The sequence below is a fragment of the Pongo abelii genome, chromosome 1 (assembly GCF_028885655.2).
Source record: "Pongo abelii isolate AG06213 chromosome 1, NHGRI_mPonAbe1-v2.0_pri, whole genome shotgun sequence".
Taxonomy (NCBI): Eukaryota; Metazoa; Chordata; class Mammalia; order Primates; family Hominidae; genus Pongo; species Pongo abelii.
This window is the reverse complement of record NC_071985.2, coordinates 29,240,702-29,262,934: the sequence shown is the minus strand read 5'-3', so window position 1 is coordinate 29,262,934 and position 22,233 is coordinate 29,240,702. Positions and strand designations below refer to the sequence as shown.

At 36.8% G+C, this 22,233-nt stretch overlaps 1 protein-coding gene across 1 annotated transcript in view; it reads right to left on the bottom strand.

The window, feature by feature from the left end:
- Positions 1-22,233, bottom strand: part of RAB3GAP2 (RAB3 GTPase activating non-catalytic protein subunit 2) — a 121,021-nt gene that overhangs the window by 16,679 nt on the left and 82,109 nt on the right. Inside the window, exons 18-26 of the mRNA XM_002809438.6 lie at positions 20,703-20,793; positions 19,087-19,214; positions 17,773-17,986; positions 17,311-17,408; positions 7,669-7,774; positions 6,923-7,083; positions 5,937-6,165; positions 2,525-2,698; positions 2,315-2,421 (exon numbers count right to left, since the gene is read on the bottom strand). Of these exons, the coding sequence (XP_002809484.2) occupies positions 2,315-2,421; positions 2,525-2,698; positions 5,937-6,165; positions 6,923-7,083; positions 7,669-7,774; positions 17,311-17,408; positions 17,773-17,986; positions 19,087-19,214; positions 20,703-20,793 (1,308 nt within the window). The remainder of the gene's footprint in view (positions 1-2,314; positions 2,422-2,524; positions 2,699-5,936; positions 6,166-6,922; positions 7,084-7,668; positions 7,775-17,310; positions 17,409-17,772; positions 17,987-19,086; positions 19,215-20,702; positions 20,794-22,233) is intronic.

Below are 22,233 nucleotides of genomic sequence, written 5' to 3'. Positions count from 1 at the left end.
ATTACCTATATAATAATTAATTCCTAAAAGCTCCTTGGTCATATGGACTAACATCTGGATTCAAATTTGCTGTGGTTTGAACATCATAGCAATATTCTCTCCAATAAATACTTGAATTTCATACAGATTTAAAAACAATAAGTTTACTTTTGTAGATACAATTCATTCATTCATCATTCAACAAATATTTATTGAGTATCTAGTATGTACCAAGCCCTACTTGAAGCACGATGGATTCCATAATGAACAAAACAGACCCCAAGTCTTGCCTTCACTGTGTTTAAATTCTAGTGAGGGACCTATATAATAAACATGATAAGTTAATATATTATATTTAGTATGTTAATGTTAAGTGCCAAAGAGAAAAACATTAAAGCAGGAAGGAAATACGAAATATTAGATGGGATGTTTGAAATTCAACTCTTTCTAATCAAAGAAGTTTACATATTAAAACTCAAATACAGTATGCAACACTGATGAAATAATTCAGATCTCTGCTAAATAATTTTGTAGTTTGTACATCATCATCAAACATATCATCATTGCCAATACACACTGTGTTGAAATTTCTCTGAAGGTAATTTTATTGTTTTGAGCCTTATAAAACTGTGTGTGTCAAATGGTGGAGCTGAGACTGGTTGGATGGGGCAAGATGAATATTTAATGGGAAAAACAAACAAGTAAAACAACAACCTCTTTTAAATGTAAGCAATACTAATGATACTGGTAACACTAGTCAAAATGTTAGGCACTATGCATTCATTTTCTCAAAATATGCAATAACCTTTTGAGATAACTACTATTACAGCCCTCATTTTAGGAGAACGTTGAAACAAAGAGTTCAGAAACCGTGTGCTATGATGATTACAAGCTCTATGCGGCAACCATGGGGCTTGACGTCAGCTTTGTCTATGTCCCCTCTGCAAGCTGCCTTTGGTTTATAAACAAATACTATAAAGCAGAATTTTCTTCTTAAATGCCACTTTTTTAGACTTGAATTTGAAATTAATTCAGATTTTAGAAATTATTATTTTCTCATTCTAGACATAACATTCCTTTTTAATAAAATGGGAAAGTAACACATTTAAGTAGAGAGCCTAAATATGATCGCCATTCAGGCTGTAGTCAACTGAAGAGGGTGATTTGAAGGGCATTTAGGACAGAGGATCCTCTGTCCTAAAATCATTTTTTGGTCAAGGTTTAATTGATCAAAGACTATTCCTTTATTTAAATCACTTACTTTCATAATGTCTTCCTTTAATATGTAAGTGATTACAGTTTTTTGGAGGAAGGAAGAGTATTGTTTCCATTAATATATTAGCATGAATTAGTTCATCTGTGAGAGTTCTCTACAATAGTGCAACCTCATATAAGGATGATAAAGGTGAGAATTTTGATTTGAGAGGAATAATTTACCAGGGAACTGACTAAGGAGGTCTAAGTGAAGGACTGATTGGCAAAGAGGAATATTTACAATATGTTTTTATATCTTATTTGATCATGGCACCTTCATTTTAAAAAGGAGGGGAAAGGAGGTAGAAAATAACAGGCCAGAGATTCAGTGGCTCTCTTGAGCCAGAAGCTTGTCAGCAATTCAGCTGGGATCCAAATCACTGCCTTCTGCCTCCAGGCTTGAGGCCTTCCCCATATGCTGCTTCTAGACTGAGAATGCCCTGGTAGAAACAGTGGCTACCAAAAGCAATAGAAAATGAAGCCTGAGCAGAGAGCTGAGAGGGCAGCAAGGCTAACCTTGGACTACAGTCAACCCTGGGCACAATCTGCCTCTTTGTTCTTCTGAGGCAAACAGAAGTAACAGACAAATACATATTTGAACAATCAGACACTAGGTTGATCTTGGGACCTTCACTCTTGACTTTTATCATGATGACTATAATATTAAGAATATTGTGTTCGGTTGGGGCCATTTCATGCCAGAATTCAGAAAGAAATAAACAATATACTTGTCACAACCTAACTAGGGAGTAGGGCAAAGCACACTGGTTTTAGATAAAGAGAACTCTATGCTTAAATCCTGACACTTACTTAGCTGTGTGTCTGCAGGGAAGAAACTTAACTTCTCTGAGCCCTAGTATTTTCTTCTTTAGAGTGGGGATAATGACAGTATCTATACTTCACAGGTTTACTGGGAGGATTATAAGAGGAAATATGTGAAAAAGGTCTACCCTAGTTAGTACAGAGGCATTACAACGGGGAAAAAGCCAGTATTTATAATAAGCTATTTAATTAGTCCCCACATATGAATAGCATGAATACAGAAGCAGAAATAACATGAAAGAGGTAACGAGAATCTTACCTCTGGATCTTTATTCCACTGAACAACGTACTCCCAGCAGCAATGTGCATGCAACACATCGAGCTCAAGGCTACAAGGAAACTGCTCATAGGCTAAATGCAGTAAGTCTGAAAGTCAGAAAAAAGCAGTGATGTTATTTTTTTTCCTTAATGAACACTTGGCCACATCTTTCCAATTTGAATTTCATGTTTCTCATTATTTGTGTATCACCTGGTATGGCTCCTAAGTCCATCTCCATCTCTGATACCTCAAGGAAACTTCTGTTAACACCTTCTTTGGGTTCATCTGGGTTTTCTGCATCTCTTTCTTCATTAGCCAGTTTTAATACTTCAGGGCTGATGTCCTGTTTAAATATCCACTTGGCTACACTGTCTGCAATGCCACCTATAGTTTGGAGACAAGAAAGAAAATAAAAATTTACAACACACAGGGCAGTGTCTGCCAATGGGAGCCAATTTCCTTACGAAGAGATCTAAGTGCCACATTCATTTCTCAGCCTGAAGGTGACCCGAAAAAGCCATGAGATTTACAGCAGTGTTCCTACCTACCACGCAACTTGTGAGGGCAACAAGTGGGATGTTTACGATGTCAGGGCATCCTTATACTCTCAGAAAATATTAGATAAATATAAATGCACATGCATATGTCTGTATACCATATGCTTTCTAAGTTCAAAAATTTAAAATACATTTTTCCAGAGACAAAAAAAATTAATATATACTTAAAACACTTTTACTTAAATTATAAGTCAAAATAGATTGGTTATTATGACACTTGTCTAGGCTCCTAAGGCCAATATAATATTACTTTTTTTTTTTTTTTTTTTTTGAGAAGGAGTCATGCTTTGTTGCCTAGGCTGGAGTATAGTGGTGCGATCTCAGCTCACTGCAACCTCCGTCTCCCAGGTTCAAGTGATTCTCCTGCCTCAGCCTCCTGAGCAACTGAAATTACAGGCGCCCACCACACCCAGGTAATTTTTTTGTATTTTTAGTAGAGACGGGGTTTCGCCATGTTGGCGAGGCTGGTCTCGAACTCCTGACCTCAGGTGATCCGCCTGACTCGGCCCCCCAAAGTGCTAGGATTACAGGCGTGAGCCACTGCACCCAGTAAATATTACTTTTCTTTTTTGAGACAGAGTTTTGTTCTTCTTGTCCAGGCTGGGGTGCAATGGCGCAATCTTGGCTCATCGCACCCTCCACCTCCCAGGTACAAGGGATTATCCTGTCTCAGGCTCCCAAGTAGCTTGGATCACATGCATGTGCCACCATGCCCAGCTAAATTTTTGTATTTAGTAGAGACAGGGTTTCACCATGTTAGTCAGGCTGGTCGCAAACTCTTGACATCAGGTGATCCACCTGCCTCAGCGTCCCAAAGTGCTGGGATTACAGGCATGTGCCAACATGCCCAGCCCTTTTACTTTTAATAATCAACTAATTTGCCTATATGAAATATTTATGGGCCTAATTTAGCCATAGCTAATCAACAGCATTATACTATATCATGTCTCAGTCATCAATATAGTACAAAAAATTGTAAACACATGCTGAAAAACGTTCCAGATATTTAATGAATCCTGTTTATTATCGAAAACAAATTATACTCTATTGTTTACCAAAACTTTCTCAGTCTTTCTTCATCTTTTGATTCAAATAAGAACCTTTCCACAAAAAGAATGCTTCATAGTAAATTCACAATTATCACTGAAAATAAATGTGAGCAGTGTGCTGGGTAATCTAATTTCTTATGTTTGGCTTCTAAATCATTGGAAAATTCTCATTCCAGAATTAAGCCCCTGATTCCATTGCTTAGGTCAATATTCAAATGGCATCCTTACCCTTTCACTAGGTGGCAACATAAAGTGTGGCGAGTTTACAATAAAAAAAGGTCACAAGTTTTATAAAGAATGAGAAAAGAAGTAAACTAAAAATCTATAAATATGTGGGTATTTATAAACCTCACATACAGTCCTTCCAGTATCAAATGCCTAAAAGAGCTGCTGATAAAAAGTGTGAGCCCCCAAAGACAACTAAAAATGTAAGATGTTTATGTTCCTGCAAGATATAAGCACAGGAACCCAAATGACTCCACGACAGTAGACAGTGATGCTTCACAACAGAGGAATAACGTTCTGTGGATATTAGGAGGAAGAAGAGAAAATTTGCAGTTAGTGAGTCGTGAAAGGTTTCCTGGAGGAGAAGCATTTGAGCTGGACCTTGAAAGATGAGTAAGATTTCGATATCCGTAAGTGAGAGAGGCAGGGAAAGGGAAGAGGATAGGTCCAGATCTAATACGGGAAGCACATGGATGCTTCATTTTAACTAAAATCTAGGAAGCAAATGAGAAAGAAATAGAAAAATCAGTTGGATTCAAAGTCAAAAGTTATTGGAGAGCAAGCTTAAGAGTTTATGCTTTGTTCAGGCAATTCTTGAACTTACTAGTCTCATGATCCCCTTAAAATTACTGGCAACCCCACAGAACTTTGGTTTATGAGTCATAGCTGTCAATCTTTATGGTACTAAAAATTAAAACTGATAAATTAAAAAATTTTTATTAGTCCATTTTGAAATGAAAATAACAAACTGATTACATACTAATATTTTATGAAAATAATTACATTTGACCCAGCAATCCCATTACTGGGTATATACCCAAAGGATTACAAATCATTCTTCTATAAAGACACATGCACACATATGTTTATTGCAGCACTATTCATAATAGCAAAGACTTGGAACCAACCCAAATGCCCATCAATGACAGACTGGATAAAGAAAATGTGGCACATATACACAATGGAGTACTATGCAGCCATAAAAAAAGATGAGTTCATGTCCTTTGCAGAGACATGGATGAAGCTGGAAATCATCATTCTCAGCACACTAACACAGGAACAGAAAACCAAACACCACATGTTCTCACTCATAAGTGGGAGCTGAACAATGAGAACACATGGACACAGGGAGGGGAACATCACATACCGGGGCCTGTGGGGGATTGTGGGGCTAGGGAAGAGATAGCATTAGGAGAAATACCTAATGTAGATGACAGGTTGATGGGTGCAGCAAACCGCCATGGCACGTGTATACCTATGTAACAAACCTGCACGTTCTGCACATGTATCCTAGAACTTAAAGTATAATAATAAAAAAAGTAATTACATTTCCCAATGCAAAAAAAAAAAAAAAAAGATATTTGGTGAGAAACATGGCACTACTTTACATATTTGCAAATCTCTGTAATGCCTGGTTTATACCTGGATTCTCCAATCAGCTTTGACATTCAATCTATTGTGCTCTGTGTTTTGGTTGCAGTATAAGAGGAAAATCTGGCCTCATACAGACATGTAGGTGAAAAAAGGAGGACTCCTGAGGTCCTCTGACCACTCTTTGAGAATCACTGCCAATTTTCTTAGGCAGAGGGAAGCACCTAGCAGTTCCTGAGCATGGAACTGACCAAATGAGACTTTAGAGAAAATTAATTTAGAGGAAGTATATAGAAGGTTATTGTTATTTTTTAAATCTGAGTGTATTTTTCTTTCTCTATTCTTGCCATCATTTCTATTAAAAGAAACCCTTGTAACATAAAAAAATGGATGCAAATGCTCAAATAAACTTCAGCTTACCTTTTCCTCCTTCTAATAACTTTTTAACAGAAAGCCTTGGAAGTGGCTCAGCCTGCAGTGATGACACTTTGGAGGTCTGAGTGTTCCCTTTGCTGTGAAGCAGAGTCTGAAGTATGAGACAATCCTCCAGCTGTTTCAGAAGGAGTTTCCAGTACTCAGTGTCAAGAGAAAGTGCCTCCCAGGAATCAGTGAGGGCCTCTGAATCAGCACCCAAAACTGTTTGGGAAAACTAATAAAAAATGCACTGGTGATTCTCTGCCAAAGATTCTGAATCAATATTAACTTGAATGAGCTTTTAACTTGAAAGCTGATGGATACTGAGGATACATCACAAAGCAACACATAAATGCTATTTCACAAATATTACTACTTGGCTGGATGAAACCTGAGAGTCAGGAGTAGATTGGAGACTCATGGGCAAGGATGGTGAGTTCAGATATTTATAAGGAGTCCTGCACTAATGGCCCTGACTCAATCAGTATACATTTCAAAGTTTTCTGGGCCATCTTTGGCAAGGGCCAAGTTTTGTCTATCAGTACCATCAAAATACTTATATCTCTTCAGAATGCACTCTTCAACCTAAAAAAACAATCTGAAATTTCATCTCTCTCCATCATAATGAACATTTCAAGCAGGCAATATTAAATTTAGCCTATAAACAACAGTGACTGACAATGTTAAGTGAATCTCCACAGACCTATTTAGGTCTCTCATCCAAATTAACGTAACACCCCCTGGAAAAAATTATTTGATCCACCATGAGCTGTAAAGGAAATGTGAGACCTCAAGAGATGAGAAAAAAAACACAGTAGGATACTGCCATGCGGCAACTGCTAAATTCAAGTATCCATGGCATCATTCTGAATAAACAAATTAAGGGGAGCACCTCTCATCCCTCTCCTCGCTCCAAAAAACCCCAGAAAAGGAAAGCATCCCCTTAGCCTACTGGATGTGTACAGATCAAAGCCATACCTTTACCCACTTACTTTTTTCTCTGTCATGTTGTTTGATATCTGTGCAGCAACAGAATGCCCAACATGTGCAGACAACAGAGCGGCTCCATTGTTCTCAGACTGAATACAGGCTGTGCGCATCTGCTGCCACCATGGGGACACAGACTGAGAATCCCAGGTCTCATCGATGGCCACTATAGGGATAGGAGAAAACTGAAAAATAAACTCTTATCCTGTCAATTTTTTAGACTAACCATTTATGTTAAACATAATGTTAAAACTAAGTTTCCTACTGATGTGTTTTTATATTTCTCAATGAAGTGGAAGTCTAACAATCTATTTTATTCAGAACATTTCTATTCCATTTATTTATGCTCTTTTAGTCATCTTTGTTTTGAATCAATATAAATCCTTATTTGGAATATTTAATCATTACTGAAAACTGTTGAATATTTTAACAGATTAATATTCAGATAATCATACAAAAAATAACAAGAAAAACATTGCCTTCCCCGAAGACCATTCCATTTGCCTTACTGAGTTAAGATGTATTGTTCAAATCATGTTTTTTTTATGATGATACAAAATATAAAATTTCATTAATTAAAGCATAAGTCAAATGCATTAAGAGTATTCTATTAATACATAAAAGAATCTCTATGGTGAAATGTTTTGTACACTATAGACTCCTTTTGTTAAGGGATCCTATCCACTCTCCTGTCTTTTTGTGACATTTCAAACACGAAACTTTGTTGACGAGAGCAACAAACTTTGTTTACCTTTCATCTTGCTCAGAAGGGACAGCATGGTATGAAGACAGCAGATTGACTGTGGTTTATCCAAAATATCCTTTTCCTTTGAAAGCCAAACACTCAGGAGCAGAGACTGAAATCAAATTTAAATCTTTTTCAGTCTAAAAAAAATTTAGCATCGACAAAATCTTACACTTTTTCTAGACAGCAGATGCATGCATATGGATGATGCAGCTTCTTGAGGTGAAAAAATTAGTGGTTGCTTGCTGTATCATGTAATCTGAGAGGGAGAATGAGGTACCTTGTCTACCTAGGAGAGTCTCTATAACCTGCTGTATATTTAAACTTCACTGTTTCCAAACCTTCTTTGGGTTAAGCATTGCCTTCCAATCCAAATCTCTATTAAGGAGCATATTACAGGATAGGAGTTCCTACTACGTGAGCATAGATTTGCTGCTGATGAACGAGGTGCCACTTGGCTGTAGGTTTTGACTGCAGAGAGAGGTAGGATCTGGAGCTGTGGATCTTAGCCTTGCCTTGGCTGTACAAAGGTATTGCAGACGTGGCAGTGAGGAGCAAGTACATAAAAGTATCAAACTCCAATTTTTAAATCACTAATAAGTTATGAAAAAACAGACGTTAAACAAAAAAACTTAAGTCAACATAAGTGACTTTTAAAATGTCTGTAAACCAGCATACCTACTTGGAGCTGAAATATTTTTAAGATTTATAAAATTGGTTCACAGATAATTCTGGGATAATGAAGTTTAATGAGATGGTGTTACATCTGTCAGTACTGGTATCTCTGAAAGGCCTTGATTAATTATAATACTGCAATACTTTTACATGAAAAATAGCTCTAAATTAAAAGACTGACAGTTAGTTTAAATGAATTATTTCAAATAGCTTTCAAAAATTAAGAAAGGTAAAGAGTTGAAGGAGAAGAAGCGCATGAAAGAAGTGAATTTATGAGGATGACTTAGGGCCAGGAGCTGTGATAAGTACGTGACATGCACATCACCTCATTTTATCCTAATAACTTCTGTGGCAGGGATGATGATCCAGATTTCAGAAATGATGAAATAAGCTCATACGGGAAAGCTAATGTGTCCAGCACTACAGTTAATGAGTTAGAACTAAAATTGACACGCCTGTAATCCCAGCACTTTGGAAGGCCGAGGTGGGCGGATCACGAGGTCAGGAGATTGAGACCATCCTGGCTAACATGGTGAAACCCCATCTCCAGTAAAAATACAAAAAATTAGCCAGGCGGGGTAGCGGGCGCCTATAGTCCCAGCTACTTGGGAGGCTGAGGCAGGAGAATCGCTTGAACCCAGGAGGCGGAGGTTGCAGTGAGCTGAGATCATGCCACTGAACTCCGGCCTGGGCTACAGAGTGAGACTCTGTCTCAAAAAAAGGAAAGAAAAGAACTAAAATTGGATCCATGTTTATCAGATCTCAGATAAATTAAAAAAAAAGAACTAAAATTTGAAAATAAACCTGCCTGATTCTATTAATAACATGCATATTTTCTCTTCTCCCCCTTCCCCCTTTAAAAATGTTCAGATATGTATGAGGATATATACATGTACATATAAATTTATATATGCACTTAATTTGTACACTTACGAAACCACACATATATACACACACACACATACACGCACACTCTTTAATTCCTTCTATTTTTTTTTCCTTTTTGGTCTAATTTCCATTCTAAGGGCCTCCTCATACCAGCTCCCTTTTAACCTCATCCCATATAGACACCCTTTAAAAAACTTTTTGTGGGTACATAGTAGGTAGGTATATATTTGTATGGGGTACATGATATGTTTTGATACAGGCATGCAACATGAAATAAGCACATCATGAAGAATGGAGTGTCCATCCCCTCAAGCATTTACCCACTGAGTTGCAAACAATCCAATTATATTCTTTAAGCTATTTTAAGATGTACAGTTATTATTGACTATAGTCACCCTGTTGTGCTATCAAATAGAAGGTCTTATTCTCTTTTTTGTACCCATTAGAAACCTTTTTTAAAAAACAAATATATCTTCCATGCTTATAAATAATGACAATGTTAACAACGATAAATGCTAATGGCTATATAAAGGTTATTATGCTCCAAGCCATTAACGGCTTCATATGTATAGATACATATATCATATTTTTGAGGGAAGATAAGGGGGAGTCACTGTCACAACAATGGGATCACAATTACACCATGTTCCTTCCACTTGTAACCCAATATCCTGTTTAACCAACAACATTCAGAATGACCTTAGTTTATCAGGGGAATTTCCTCTCTTCTAGACTTCGCCTTAACCTCCATAACCTGATGCTTTTCACCACTAGGTAGGCTGAAAAAAATTGGTTGCCTATACCGTTAACAAAGACATTCTATACTTAATCAAAAATAACACTGTCTCGCTGTTTTATGTGCATGTATACTGGGAAGCAAATCAAAAAGAAATGTTGGGGGAGGGCAGAATTTATTTTATATTTTAGGCTCACTGTTAAATTGCCACTAGATTCACTTTGATAAATTTTACATACAAAATGTCTGACCTGGGCCAGTTATTAAAGTGTATTAGATTTCTTTTCTTTTCTTTCTTTTTTTTTTTTTTTTTTTTTTTTGAGACGGAGTCTCACTCTGTTATTTAGGTTGGAGTGCAGTGGTGCAATCTTGGCTCATGACAACCTCCGCCTCCCAGGTTCAAAGTGCCTCAGCCTCTCAAGTAATTGGACTACAGGCGTGAGCCACCATGCCCGGCTAATTTTTGTATTTTTAGGTAGAGACGGGTTTCACTATGTTGGCCAGGCTGGTCTCAAACTCCTGACCTTGTGATTCGCCCGCCTCGACCTCCCAAAGTGCTGGGATTACAGGCGTGAGCCACTGCGCCCGGCCAGTATACCAGATTTCTAAACATACCTATAGATTTAAGGTCTCTTAAAGCTTGGTTCATTTCCCCATCAACAACAAAGTTTCAAAATGCTCATCAAAATTGGCAGCCAGAAGGTTATTTTATATTAAGGCAGCCAAAAAAATTAAATACCATGCCTTGGACCTCTCTTCACACCATGAATTCTACTTTTCTCTCCAACCAACCTCTCCTCTACCCACCACCACTTGTAATAAAATTCTGAAACAAACAAAACACCTGTTCTGCTTAACTTTCCTTCTTATTTCTCCCTAGGTTACCTCCTTCTATTTCCCACCCTCCAGGTAATCTCTGTTTATAACCTAGAGTGTGTTTTTCCTGTTTTCTATAAACATCAAAAATTCCAAACAGTCAAGCTCTTGTTTGTATATAGGAGATCAGTATAAAATAGATGATGCCAAAGAAACTATCAGAACATAATGATATAATTTTAGAATCACTTATAAGCAATATAAAGATATTTTAAACTGCAGGAAACATTAAGATGAAAGAAGAAAAACAAAGTGAATACAGAGATAAATTAAGTTACCACATAGAAACACATATATGGACACATATAACAGGAGAAGACAGTCTAGTGTATAAAAGTAACTATCTCCATAACTAGTAAATACAAAATAAGATATCCTAACAGTCACAACAAAGAATGCCACATTACATTATTCATAATATATTTATATTATGAATTCACATATTAAAATATTAACCGTTATCTCACATATAAATATGTTGTATATTGACATATAACCACGTGATGTCTAAATAATAGATTTTGACCAGAAACCTTGAGGTGATCAAGATGGCAGAATAGAAGGTAACCTACTTATATTCTCTCACAATAAGGTGGTTGATCTGTCCCCCTGAACTGACTTCCAGATTGAAGCCCAGAAACAGCCCAGTCCCCACAAGGGGCTTGGCTACTTCCCTGTTTGCCCATGATCCTGCCACCAAAACCATTTGCCATGGGGTCCAGAAGGAACTGTACACACTAGTGTTTTGGCAGAAAGGCTAGTCTGCCTGCTAGCATTGGTCTCAGCAGTGGGCTGGAAAGTAGCCTTGTGGTGCTGCCCTCACCTTCCTTAGCTGAGGTCCCAGCTCAGAGTTGCTTGCATAAGGACCCAGAGGCAGACTCACCCATATCTCTCAGCCCAGGACTCAGAGCCTCCCTGACAGGCTCACCAACCTCTATCTCACAGCAGATCCCCCTCAGGGCCCCCTCACTGCAGCTGGAGAACTATCCTATCTGCGCAGGAACTTGCTGAAGACACATGCCTCTCTGAGCCAACATGAGACACACCAGCCTCCATTCCCACAGCTGATCCCAAGAGGGCCCAGTCTCAGCTCAAGCCCCTCCTGTTGCAGTTGAGGAATTACCTCACTTGTGCAGGAACCTGCTGGGCGACACATAACCATCCGGGCCAACAAAACAGGCCCACCAGCCTCCTTTTCACACAGATCCTAAAGAGGTCCAGTCTCACTTCTACCCCCTCTAACTGCAGCTGGGGACCCATCCACTCGTGCAGAGACCCGCTGGGATGCATACCTGTCTGGGCCACCAGGACAGTCTTCTGGACCCAGGTCCCCGGCCAGCATTCCCAAATAGCCTCAGTACCCTCCTTGGGTCTTCCCCTAGTCCATGAAGGCTGGAAAGCCACATAAACCTCAGAGCTCTTGAGAGACCTGCAGCAAGCCTGGGCTTAGAGTGATGTCAAGTGTTGCAGTGGTCACAAGCTCAGGGAACATAAAAGTCAGTCAGCTTAGAATCCCTGGAAGGCCCTCTGAGGAAGGTCAAGTACAAATAAAGCCAGACTGTGAAGACTAAAATAAAGTACATACCTAATATATCAATGCACAATACCATTGTACTTCCACAAGCATCGAGAATGTTCAGGGAAACACCACCTCACCAAACGGACAAAGTAAGGCACCAGAGACAGAACCTAAAGTGAGGGAGATGTGTGATCTCTCAGACAAAGAATTCAAAATGGAAGCTCAACAAACTTTAAGAAAACACACATAATCTATTCAAAAATTTATCAGGGAAATTTTTAAAAGATTGAAATACTAATGAAAAAATCAAATAGAAACCTTGGAGCTCAAAAATAAATTAAATTAAAAATGCAATACAGAGCATCAATAGCAGAACTGATCAAACAGAAGAAAGAATCAGTGAATTTGTTGATAGACTATTTGAAAATACATAGTCAGAGGAGAAGAAAGAAATGAAATGAATGAAAAGGAATGAACAAGGTCTATAGGATCTATAAAACAACATCAAAAGAGCAACTATTGGGGTTATTGGAGTTAAAGAGAGAACTGAGAAAGACAAAGGAGTAGAATGTTTACTCAAATAAGTAATAACAGGAAACTTTCCAAACCAGAATATACAGGTACAGGAAGGTCAAGGGTTACCAATCCGAGTTAACTCAAACAAGAATAGTCCAATTTACAAACTCATAAGGGTCAAAGACAAAGACAGAATTTAGAAAACAGCAGGAGAATAGAAGTAAATAACATATAAGATAGATCCAATATGCTTGGTAGCAGATTTCTCAGCAGAAACCTTACAGGCCAAGAGGGAGTGGGGCAATATGTTCAGAATGTTAAAGGAAAAAAACTGCCACCTAAAAATACTGTACATGGCAAAGTTATTCCTTAGAAATGAAAAAGGGAAATAAAAGATTTCCCGAGACAAACGAAAGCTGAGGGAATTTATTGCTATCAGATCTATCCTATAAGAAACGTGTGATTTCTTAGACACTAAAGGGAGTTCTCCAAACTGAAAGAAAATGATGCTAATGTGATTGCCGTACTAATATTGTAATCGTGGTGTTTAAACCACGTATATCTTTAGTAAGAAGACTAAAAGAAAAAACTACCAAAAAAATGACAATTTGTTAAGAGACAAGAACATAAAATGATGACATCAAAAATGCTAAAATGGGGGGAGAAGAGAGTTAATGCGTATAGGTTTTCTTTTTATGGTTTGTTGGTTTTGCTGTTTTGCGATCAAAGTTAAGTTGGTATCAGTTTTAAATACTTGTTGTAACTAGATTTTTTTTGTAAGCTTCATGGTAATCACAGTGCAAAGCCTACAATAGATACACTAAAATCAAAAGCAGCAAATTGAAACATACGACAACAGAAAATCACTTAACTATAAAAAAAAGACAGAAAAAAGAGGAGTTACACAGCAACTAATAAACAAGTAACAAAATGGCAGTAGTAGGACCTTACCAATCAATAATAACACTGAATGTAAGTGGGCTAAATTCTCCAATTAAAAGACACAGAGTGAGCTGGTCACAGTGATATGCACCTATAGTCCTGGCTGACTGGAAGGCTGAGATGAGAGAATAGCTCAGGCCCAGGAGTAAGAATACTAAAAAAAAGACACAGAGTGACTCAACAACATACAAGTGTATACTGCATACAAGAAACTCACTTCACCTATAAAGGCTAACATAGACCGAAAGTGAAGGAATGGAAAAAGATATTCCATAAAAATTAAAACCAAAAAAGAGCAGGAGAAGCTGTACATATATCAGATAGAATAGACTTTAAGTTGAAAACTATAAAAAGAGACAAAGGGGAGGCTGAGACAGGAGAATAACTTGAACCTGGGAGGTAGGGGTTGCAGTGAGCCGAGATCATGACACTGTACTCCCACCTGGGCAACAGTGAAACTCTGTCTCAAAAAAAAAAAAAAAAAAAAGACAAAGATGGTAATTATACAACGATAAAAGAGTCAATTCAGCAAGAGGATCTAACAATAGTAAGTATATATGCACCCAACAATGGAGCACTCAAATATATAAAGCAAATATTAATAGATCTAAAGGGAGAGACAGACTTCAATACAGTAATAACAGAGGTCTTCAACCTCACTTTCAGGAATGGACAGATCTTCCAGGTAGAACATCAACAAAGAAAGATCAGAGTTAAACTACATACTAGACCATATGGACCTAATAGACATTTATAGAACATTTCACTTGCTGCTGCAGAATACACATTCTTTTCATCAGCCCAGAAAACATTCTCCAGGACAGACTATATGTTAGCCACAAAACAATTCTCAACAAATTTTAAAAAGTCAAAATCGTATGAAGTATTTATCTGACAACAGAATAAAAGTAGAAATCAGTAACAAGAGGAACTTTGGGAACTGCACAAATACAGATATTAAACAACATGCTCCTGAACAACCAATGAGGCAAGGAAGCAACTAAAAATAAAATCTAAAAATTTCTTGAAAAAATAAAAATGGAAATACAACATACCAGAACAATGGGATGCAGCAAAAGGAGTGCTAAGAGGGAAGTCGGCCGGGCATGTGGCTCACGCCTGTAATCCCAGCACTTTGGGAGGCCAAGACAGGCAGATCACGAGGTCAAGAGATCGAGACCATCCTGGCCTACATTGTGAAACCCCATCTCTACTAAAAATACAAAAATTAGCTGGGTGTGGTAGCACATGCCTGTAGTCCCAGCTACTCAGGAGGCTGAGGCAGGAGAATCGCTTGAACCCAGGAGGTGGAAGTTGCAGTGAGCCGAGATTGCGCTACTGCACTCCAGTCTGGTGACAGAGTGAGACTCCGTCTCAAAAAAAAAGAAAAGAGGGAAGTCTATAGTAATAAACACCTCAATAAAAAGACTCCAAATAAACAATCTAACAATGCACCTCAAGAAACTAGAAAAGAACCAACCTAAAAATTAGTAAAAGAAGTAATAAAGATCAAGCAGAAATAAATGAAATTGAGACTAAAAAAAATTACAAAAGATGAACAAAAAAGTTGTTTTTATTAAGAAAGATAAACAAAATCAACAAACCTTTAGTTAGACTAAGAAACAAAGAGAAAAGACTCAAATAAAATCAGAGACAAAAAAGAAAACATTACAATTGATACCATAGAAATACAAAGGATCATTGGAGACTATTATGAACAGCTTTATGCCAACAGCAGTAGAGAAACAGAAAACCTCAACAAACCAGTAATGAGCAACGAGATGGAAGCAGTCATAAAAAGTCTCCCATCACAGAAAAGCCCAGATCTGATGAATTTCCTGCTGAATTCCTTCAAACATTCAAAGAAGAACTAATATCAATTTTACTCGAACTATTTCACAACACTGGAGAGGAGGGAATACTTCCAAACTCATTCTATGAGGCCAGCATTACCCAGATACCAAAACCAGACACATACATAATAAAAACAACACATTAAACCATCAACAAGCTCACAGAGGTAGGATGCCCAAATCCTGGCCAAAATATAACATGTAAATGAGGGTGTGTGAAAGAGTATGCAGTTGGCCCTCTGTATCCATGCATTCCACATCTGTGGATTTCATCCACTGTGAGTCAAAAATATTCAGAAAAAAAAGATGGACGGTTCCATCTATACTGAACATGTACAGACTTTTTTCTTGTCATTATTCCCTCAACAGTACAGTTTTAACAATTTACACGGCATTTACATTGCAGAAGGTATTATAAGTAACCTAGATATGATTTAAGGTATACGGGAGATGTGCATCAGTTACATGCAAATGCCACACCATTTAACTTTTTTGTTTTTTTAGAGACAGGGTCTCACTCTGTCACCTAGGCTGGAGTGCAGTGTCACCTAGGCTGGAGTGCAGAGGTGCAATCAGCACATCCTTGACCTCCTTGATTCAAGGGATCCTCATGCCTCAGCCTCTTGAGTAGCTGGGAATACAGGGACATACCACCATGCCTGGCTAATTTTTTATTACACCATTTTTTATCAGGACCTTCTGTATCCATGGTTTTGGTAATGGAGGGGAGGTTCCTGGAACCAATTTTCCATGGGTGCTGAGGGACAACTGTGTATGCATGCATGTGTAGGTGATAGGTAATAACAAAGAAGAACAAGGAAGATGGGGTAACTTTCCTTGTTTTTTTTCAGAAAGGGCAAAAATCTAGTGTTGTATTTTCTCCTTGGATGACTCTTGTTTTATATTTGTTATATTAGAGATTACATTATAATATATATTCAAAGTTTGAAAATGTTTGGTAACAATTCCACATTGCTTTATGGGAAGTTTATTTTGTTTTTAAGATATTTTTCACTGTAATATGACAGTTTTTTACTGATGATCCAATTCTATTGTAAATGCACACATATAGATGCGTGTATACACAGATTCTAAACTTATTTTAGGCCAACTATACGATATGCTTGTTAACATTTACAGAAAATTGGCCAGGCATGGTGGTTCTTGTCTGTAATCCAAAAGCTTTGAACAGTCAAGCGGGGAGGATTGCTTCAGGCCAGGAGTTTGAGACTGGCTGGGCAACATAGCAAGACCCCCATCTCTACAAAAGTAAAAAAAAAAAAAAAAAATTGCCCAGTAGGTCTCAGCTACTCAGGAGGCTGAGATGGGAGGATGACTTGAGCCCAGGAGGTTGGGGCCGCAGTGAGCAGTGATCACACCACTGTATTCCAGCCTGGGTGACAGAGCAAGACTCTCTCTCTCAAAGTAAAAGAAAAAGAAAAAAAATTTACAGGGTATAAGAAGAATAAATAATATTACTCTATTAAATATGGTGATTAAAATTTTCTTTGATCATTTTTAGAAAGTTTTCGTGGACATTTTATGATATCCTAAAAGACAATAGTTTAAAAAAAAAAGAAGACTGACACTTCTGGGTGACATTCACAAGGAAGAACAGCATCCAGCAACCAAAAAAACCTTACCAACAACAGCTGAGGGCTAAGTCCAGCCGACTCCAAAGTGTGACACATATCCTCAGTGGAGCTTTCTCCATGCAAACACTTCCAAAAAAAGAAACTACCTGGTAAAACAAAAACAAAGCACATTAATCAATGACTGCTTACCATTTGGACTAGCAATCTTATTGAATCACAATCTAGAATTCCAGAGAAACAAAACATTATGAAGGAAGAGAAATTAATGGTACAATTTGCTTGATTTATTAAAGCAGAAAGCAAATCATGATCCAATATTGTCTCTTTAGTATACTCATTAATACAACCTGTTGACCAGAGTTATCTTTTGTTGGTCAAAAAACACAGTACATTAAATCCTTTCATTATTTAAATTTCAAAACAAATGGAATATCTGAGATGCTATATGTTCCTACCATGTTTTCTTCTAAAAGAAGAGGCATACAAAGACCAGTGTATTATTTTACCTACCTAAAGCCACATATTCCTCTTCACTTATTTTCTTTACGTTGAGCACATCCTTTTCATATTCTAAATATTCCAAGAATGTTTTTACAGGCAACACACCATCTTTATCATCAGAAAATCGAACATTTGTCCTGGTGTTCTCTTGCTTATATTTCTCTAGTAATGCCTGGAGCTTAAGCAGTTCTTTTTCATCAAGCCTTAGTAACACAGCCAAGTCCTTTAAAATAGAAAACAAAACAAAACAACATTCCACATCTATCAACCACATTATCTGAACTGAAATTCAAGGCTGTAAGCAAAAGTTGACTTTTTAATTAATATAATAGCTATCATGCATCCTGCTTAAAACTTTACTTACAAATCACATTTCATGAGTAGGAGGTTATTTAAATAAACTATAATTTTGAAACACTACATGTTTGGTACTAAACCAAACATGGTACTAGAGGTAGGTACTAAAAGACATGGCACTAAAAGTACCATTTTAGCATATTTCTTGAGAGTACTTTATTATCTTCTAGAATGTTCGCATTTTTTTTTTTTTTGAGACAGGGTCTCACTTTGTTACCCAGGCTAGAGTGCCTTGGCACAATCATGGTTCACTGCAGCCTTGACTTCTTGGGCTCAAGGAATCCTCCTGCCTCAGCCACCTGAGTAGCCGGGACCACAAGTATGCACCACCACATCCAGCTAATTAAAAATTTTTTTTTTTTGTAGAGACAGGGTCCCACTATGTTGCCCAGGCTGCTCTCGAACTCCTGGGCTCAAGTGATCCTCGCACTTCAGCTTCCCAAAGTGTTGAGATTACAGGTGCAAGCCACTATGCCTTGGCAAATGCTAGAATTTTAATAAACATGTATTACTGTATAATCAGAAAAAAATTTAAAAGGGTGTCAAATGCAACTCGTACTATTCTGAGGAAACTAAATATTGAATTTAAATGCTTAATTATGAAGCAGTGTAAACACTACAAAATAAAAACATAGAAAAATATTCTCATTGTATCTACATATAAGTCCTGTATGTGGCTCTCAGGGATATAACCTGCTAGGCTTTCAAACTATTTTTATATACTATATGTACAAAAACATATCATGGCTGGGCATAGTGGCTTATGCCTATAATCTCAGCACTTGTATAAATAATATAAATATAGCAGCAAAGCACAGAGAGCTAGCAGGGGGCTTGGTAAGGAAAATATACCTTTAAAGCTTTAAAAAAAATTCTTAATTTTTCTATTTCCTTACTACTAATTTTAAAAAGTAAAACTAATCAGAGAGATTATTTTATATAACATAAAATGTGGGGATTACTTACATTATCAGAGAATGGTGTGTCTAAATGAAAATCAAGGGAATTTAACTGACTGACAGACTCATAGAGTTGCAGCAATTTTAGTTTATTGGCACAAAACTGGAGCAATCCTTCGTCAACAGACTCAAGTTCTAAAAGGCAGAAGGAAAAGTATATATAAGAGATATATTTAACAGACTTATAAACAGGCTTTTCTTTCATTAAATCTCTCAATATTACATAATTCCCTGATGCTCTGATGTATTAAATATTGAGATGCTTAAGCTATACCAGATTTTGAAAGCAAAAATAATTTTTCTGTCATGACAAAATATCTAACTTTTTAAATAAAATAAGATGCTCTAAAAGTAGGGAGATAAAAAAGAAAGCAGAAATATCCTCATCTAATACTTAAAATTTAAAGAAATTATCTGGAAATACCTTTGAAAATATTTTCCCTGACTACATAATTCATATACTGTATGAATATTTATATCTAAAAGAAATATTTATTCTTTAAAAAGGGAGACACTGATAATTCCCTCAAAATCTTATTTGAAATACAGTATCGTGGAATATTGTTCAAGTTCTAATAGCCATAATAAAACTGACCATACAAAATAATTAAAGTTTTTAGGAATCTTATGTTTATGTAGAACTTGAAACTGATGATCTTATGGAACTCCAACAATGGTGTTTGGTTTACTAATAGGCCAGTGAAAGATAACTTTTCATTTAATAAATTTTGGGATTTTGTGAATGCCTTGAGGGGTGGGAGGGCTTTGTAAGTATACCATGCTTTTTAAAAGAGGGATTTATTTCTGACAAGTGGTGTACGCTAAAGGAGTTCACTATTTGCCAATGTCAGTTTTATGTATCTGTTAAAAAAAAAAGGTTGAAAAAGAGTCTCGAAATTAGCATGTTTGAAGCCCTGAAAGAACAAATTATAATTTGTGTATTAAGCCACTTTAAGCTGGCTTACACACAACTAAAACACAAAGCTGGTTTTACATAATTAATAGGACAAACAAAAGTCACAACTAGATGACACCAGTCCACTGCACACAATTTAACTGATGTTAGGAATTCAGAATAAAGTGAATTTTTACTAGTTCAGTTGGATGGAATATGGTGTTACAACCCCACAGTTTCAAGTTTCAAGTGTAATCCTTTTTCAGACAAATACATTTTGATGGACTGATGGATTTAAAGAACAACGTGATAGTACAAATTTTGAACATCAAAAAATGACCAGAAAATTCAGAAATAATAATCTGATTGTTGACTGTGATTCTGGAAGTCCTTAATTCTGTTCACGAGGGAAACTGATAGGAAACTCATACACTGATATAGAACATTAATACAAAGCTATATCAGAATAACCACTTATCATTATCCTGACATCTTTCCTCACAATTAAAAACAACTTCCCAATAACAGTCAATACATTCAAAGACAGCTTAGATGAAGATCAACTACATATATTAAATACGGAATAAATGAGATTCTTAATTTCTTATATCTATATTACTTCCACATTAAAGTAACATGATGGTATCACAAAGTCAATAGCTTTCTATAATCAGAGTTACAAACTTTGAGTTAAGAACATAACCTCCAATCAGTACAAACCCTATTACCTTGATTTTTTAAAGTGTCCATTAAAGTCTGAGTGATGTTTCTAAGGCAAGAAAATGGTAAACGTTCACTTGCCAAAATGCTTTCCAAAGCCTAGAAGAAAGATATTGAACAGTTCTAGTAATTATAAGGCAGTGATTTTGTTTCTTAAATCTTATATTTATGCCCAAACTTTCACTACCCCAAATTTCAAAGGGAAGCTCTATATTTAAGATGTTTTAGTGTACATATCTTAAATCTCAAGTTGCATTGTTAAGTAATATACAATCAACTTCATGTCATGCCAAATATGACATAAATGACAAAAATCCAGGCTGAGAATAAAACAACTAGAAGGCAACTGCTACTTAACAGAATAGCCAAATCAAAACAGAAACAAAGATAAAGCTATTTACCACTAAGAAGAGTTTGAATATGCCTATACTATCTAGGCATAAATGAAAAGCAGAATTTATTGTCATGTCAATAACAAAAGCTGCCAAAAACTTAGTTATAGCTTAATTATTGCATTTGTGCATGGCAGGCAGAATCTATAGACCCTGCTAGATGGATACAGTACCCACCCTTCCCTACCTCCCTCTCCCCACCCCCATAGATATTTAAGATTCTTCATAACCAGTCCCAAAATATCCCTTCATGCCTAAAGTAGCAACTATCAGAAACATCAATGAGTTAGACATAGCAGTTAAAGGTCATATTTATCCTTTCATATTAGCACATTAAATTGGGTTTTAATTAATGAGATTAAATAGTTTAAAAAGTAGGCTGAGAATGTGGGATAAGACAAATATCTGATCATAACACAATAACCTCTGTGTGTTTTCGGAGGAGAAATGGGCTTAGAGGGTGGCTCAAGATGTTGGTCAGGCCTATAATGAAGCAACTACGAGGAAGCAATAAAGAACGTGACTGTAAGAGGCCAGAACCCAGGACAAGCGTAACCTGCTCCAATTCTGCCTATGATTACACAGGCTAGCAGCTAGCTTGCTTTCTTCCCCATTATTCAGTCTCCTAAAGCCTAAACTGGTTTCTTCCTTCCCTTTAGGCAGTCCTATAAGACATATAACTTTTGTTATTGGGTTTTCTAGCATTTTTTATAAAATTCACAGCTTCATACATGATTCAGAAGTATCATTAAAAAAAGAAAATCAAGAAGACATTTTGCATTATGCTGGTTTCCCAATTTTGTTGTTCTATGATTTAAGATAAGAAGAAAGATGGCATCAAAATGAGAAGAACTGTGTGGGTTATGACCCTTTCTATTACAGATTTCTCAAACTGCCTCTCTAGATGCCCACTTTGTCATCATCATGTCATCTCTAATAATGGAGACTTTACCCTGAGGAAAATGAGAGCCAATTAGCATTGTCAGTAGAATAGAAGACACAATTAAAAGCCACAAAGGCCTTTCTGTTCTACAATAACAAAAAGTGTTTTAAAAATGGACTGCAACAGAAATCACTATTCACTAAATTCTCCGACGTATCACTATTCACTAAATTCTCCCATGTATGTAGCTATAAAATAATAAGA